This window comes from Haplochromis burtoni, unplaced genomic scaffold (genome assembly GCF_018398535.1).
Source record: "Haplochromis burtoni strain Fernald_Lab_line unplaced genomic scaffold, NCSU_Asbu1 Contig_18, whole genome shotgun sequence".
Taxonomy (NCBI): domain Eukaryota; kingdom Metazoa; phylum Chordata; class Actinopteri; order Cichliformes; family Cichlidae; genus Haplochromis; species Haplochromis burtoni.
This window is the reverse complement of record NW_024582379.1, coordinates 3,535,915-3,540,342: the sequence shown is the minus strand read 5'-3', so window position 1 is coordinate 3,540,342 and position 4,428 is coordinate 3,535,915. Positions and strand designations below refer to the sequence as shown.

The window sequence follows — 4,428 nt, the reverse complement described above, 5'->3', positions numbered from 1 at the left end:
CACACACACACACACACACACACACACACACACACACACACACATGAATAATCCTTTCCATTTAAAGCAGTTATTGCTTCTACTTCTGGAGTACAGTTAAGACAGCAAATCGTGACAAGAAGACTAAAGAAAGGAGTGGAACAAGAGACATGCTTCTGGACGGGTCAGGCTCACAGTTACGGGTCAGTATTACAGTTTCTCATCACAGTGATTGGTGACTGTCTTTGCTACACACTGAAGAACCGCCAAGGAGACAAACATCGAAGCTCAACACGTCCTCGACCCTAAACGCAACGCACATTGCTTCATCCAGTAAAACTAGTGCTACATGATTCCGTTTCAGCTACTTTACCCTCATCGAGTGACATCTTCTGGTGGCTGTGAGATGGTCTGTAAGCGCACCTCGTGTGGTGGTGTCATATACTGTGCGATGAGGTCAAACAGACGCAGCTACTGTACGAGCTGAAGGTGGGATCCCGCATCCCAGTGGAAGGTGGACGGGACTGCTACATCTACTCTGAGAGGCTGACTGTAGAGGCTAGGGGATGAGAGATGGAGGTTGGGTGATAAGCAGAGGTATCGGGATTTTAGCTCAGACATTAACACAAACCTCACGAGGATACAGCACAGTGGGGACAAGAAAAAGGCAGAGGAGTAGGATGAAAGAGCAGGTTAATCTCTTGTGATAATCTTTCACTTGTACATATATATCTCTTTACCTTCCTCTCCACAAGGCAAGCCACTTTGATCAAAGTTTGGCGAGGCAGGTTCCTGCTGTAAACCCGCCTCCCAAAGCTGAAAAATCCCCATGGTACAGGAAATGACCTAAAGTACATCTTCCTCTACAGTCGGACATGTGGAACGCAAACAATGAAAGCGCGTGAAAATCACAACGAAACATCCGGACACACACACACGCACATACACACGCAAATCCAACGATTTAAAACAGGCAGAGCGACACAACGGTATGTTCTTTTACCCACAAAGATCTCAAGATATAGAATAATAATATATAGATTCTGAGCAAATGAAACCAAACAAGAAAAAAAAAACAGGGAGGAATTTCTCATGTACCTGAAACAGCAGCATCAGTTGCATCGCATAGGGATCTAGTAACAGAAACAACACGCGTAACACACAGTCACGTAGAGCATTTTAGTGCATACAATATTATGTACACAACACTGATATCCTGGGGCGATAATTGTAGCTTTACTGGACTTAGAGACCACTCGGCCAGGTGTGAAACTAGTTTGTGGTGCTGATTGAGTGCAGCATGGAGGAGGAGGAGGAGGGGGTAACAGTTGCCTAGAGATGACGTAATTCTCAGTATTTTAGTGTCTCTTTTTCTTAAGTTAAACTCTTCACCACTGGGTTAGAAAATGGGCCGGTGGTAGCCTACATTGCATGCCCGTCCCATTAAGCGGTGTCTCCTCCCCATCCCGCCCCACCCTTTTAACCCGCCCCTGCATTCCCTCGGTATTTGTAGTTAAACACAGGCCATGCGGCAGCAGTCACTCATGCTGATACAGATAACAGGAAGCACGTTTTGGTTGCTAGTTTCTTTTTTTTTTTGTGTTGTTTTTGATTTTTTTTGTCTGTCTGGTTTTTGTTTTATACGAAATCATGCTTCTAGCCTAGTAGTAGATATTTTTTCCCCACCATTCCTTTAAAAAAAAAAAAAGTAATAAAAACTACAAGAAAATCTGTATCCTTTTTCTTCTGGTGCGTGCTGATAGTTGCCATAGCCACCGTGGTTGTCTTTGAGTTGGTTTCTCTTCATTTCCATCCGTTTGCCTTCTGATGTGTGGTCTTCCTCCCGTCAGCTGCTGCTGGTCATGTGTTCATGTAGGATGGTTTTGGTGAAGGGGTTGAATCCTGCGGAGAACTCTGAAGAGAGAGAGAGAACTGCAGTGATTTACAAGCCTCTTGATTGTCCTGCTCCCGTGCAACACAGGTGGCATGCAAACAGCAACAAGCCAGTGCTAATGTGAGTGCCTTTGAATCCTGGTTATGCTACTATACTGCTTTATAGTGACTGAACGTTTTTCAGTTCCCTTCAGCTGATCCTCGTAACGTTCAAAGACTCAACGACACGTTAGTTCTGCCAAAGATTTACACGCAAATGGGGGCCAGCAGTGGTTTAACATTCAGCAGCGAGTCACTGGAAATATCAGCAAGCTCAGGAATGTCATGGCATTTACGTTAGTGAGGGCAAGACACACACACGCACGTACGCACGCACACGCACACACATTATAGTGGCTCCATTTCTCCACACAAGATGCCTTACAGCTTTGACCTTGGGCGCTGTCATTTTACGATCTCTCTTCACTGAGTGCACATTGCACCAGCCTTTTTACGGTGTTTCACAGCATGTCTGACAAAAGTAACTAAAGCAGTATACAGTGTGGTTGATGTACTGCCACACTAACAATCTCTTTCTATCAAATGTATGAAATAATATTTGTGTTCAATTTTTGCATATATATATATATATATATATATATATATATATATATCATAGAAAGAACAGACTTGATAGGAAATTTTTAATTATTCATACATTTTACTTCATACTCTGATGTAAATACGGCAAAGTGTTTGTCAGGAGATCATTCCTATGGTTTATTTAAGCTAAACTCAAGAGGTAATAAACAAATAGAAAAAAGATGACATTAAAAAGCATTATTGGATCATCAGTCATTAATATATCGATTAATTCCAAACACTAACTGTTTCTAGATAGTGCATACACTCACCGGCCACTTTATTAGATAGTGTTAGCACAAATATCTAATGAACCAATCACATGGCAGGAATTCATGTAGGCAAGGTTGATAAAACCTAATGAATTTCAAACTGAGGATTTGAATGAGGAAGAAAGTTGATTTAAGTGACTTTGAACGTAGCATGGTTATTCATGCCAGATGTGTTGGACTGAGTTCTTCAGAAACTGCTGATCTTCCCATTCAAACATGTGCAACGTTTACAAAGTATGCTTGAAAAAATGTTAGGTTCTCTGTGTGAAAATGTTTTGTTGATTCCAGAGGTCAGAGGAGAATGGCCAGACTGTTTCAAGTTCATCAGTTGTCTACAGTGTCTCAAATAACCACTCGTTACAACCGAGATACACAGAAGAGCATCTCTGAACACACAACATGTCAAACCTCAAAGCGGGTGGACTACAGCAGCAGAAGACCCCACTGGGTGCTGTAGTTTTTAGTTACTGTCAGTTAAAAACAGAAAAGTGATTCGCATTGGCTCTCTAGAGTCTAACAATAGAAGTTTGGAAAAATTTCTTGATTTCTGCAGCAGGATTTGAATGGCAGGGTAAAAATTTGGTGTAAACTCCATGAAAACATAGATACATCTTGCCTTGTATCAATGGATCACAGTTGCTGCTGGTGGTGTAATGATGGGGGACATTTTCTTGGCACGCATTGGGCCCCATAGTATCAAATGCATTAATTAAATGCCACATCCTACCACAGTATTGTTTCTGACCATTTCCATCCCTTTATGATCACAAGGTATCCATCTTCTAAAGGCTGATAATAACAAAGCTCAGTGGAGCAGGAGATTCACATCATGGCTGAGCAATTAACAAATCTGCAGCAACTGTGAGATGCTGTCATGTCAATATGGACCAAAATCTCTGAGAAATGTTTCCAGGATCTTGTTGAATCTGTGCCCCAAAGAATTAAGGCAGTTCAGAAGGCAAAAGGGGGCCCGAGCCAGTATTAGCAAGGTGTACCTACCAAAGTATCCGGTGAGTGTACATCACCTGGATTTGTACTAACTAAAACTCCAAATCTAAATCGATTGCAGTTTGTATTAGACACAGCAGACATTTGCAAGAGCTACCAAATCATTTTTCAAGCATTTAGAGTTTTCCTGACAGCACTTTTTTTCCTAATGCACACACACACAAAAATTACATCTGTATCTTTTTCCTTTTTATATGCGTTCATGTGTGTCATTTATATTTGAACTATTAAAGATTTAGGCGTCATTTAGCTGCGCCAGCGTCACACCATATGTCATAACATTAGTAATTATTGAATTAAATGTACATTCAGATGCATTTAATCCAGACAGACTGGATTAAATGGTCTTGTTCACAGGTCAGAGGAAGCACTGTGGGTCAGTCCCCTACCTGCGGGGACGCAGCACTCAGTCTGCCTCACTGCTTAACTCTCCGCAGACTGGCACATTTCACTATCTGAGCACCTTTCTTCACATCCACAGTATCGGGCTACATCAGAGGGTGGGGGAGGGGGTTGACCGCAGAAGAGGTGCGAGGATTTAGAATAAGTTGGATAACAGGAGCAGAACAAGAGGTTGAGGTAATATTAGTAAGGGAGGGTAAAACAAAGGAGAGAGAGAGAGAGAGAGAGAGAGAGAGAGAGAGAGAGAGAGAGA

At 42.1% G+C, this 4,428-nt stretch overlaps 1 protein-coding gene across 16 annotated transcripts in view; it reads right to left on the bottom strand.

The window, feature by feature from the left end:
* Window positions 1-1,045: 1,045 nt before the first annotated feature.
* The window catches only part of ank1a (ankyrin 1, erythrocytic a), an 84,128-nt gene continuing 80,745 nt past the window's right edge, over window positions 1,046-4,428 (bottom strand). For 14 of the 16 annotated variants that reach the window (XM_014331734.2, XM_014331760.2, XM_014331737.2 and 11 more), the window contains 2 exons: window positions 4,163-4,261; window positions 1,046-1,893 (listed from right to left, as the gene is read on the bottom strand). In XM_014331734.2, the coding sequence (XP_014187220.1) occupies window positions 4,190-4,261 (72 nt within the window). In that variant the 3' untranslated portion in view covers window positions 1,046-1,893; window positions 4,163-4,189. The remainder of the gene's footprint in view (window positions 1,894-4,162; window positions 4,262-4,428) is intronic. The other 2 variants (XM_014331739.2, XM_014331765.2) reach the window with 1 other exon arrangement.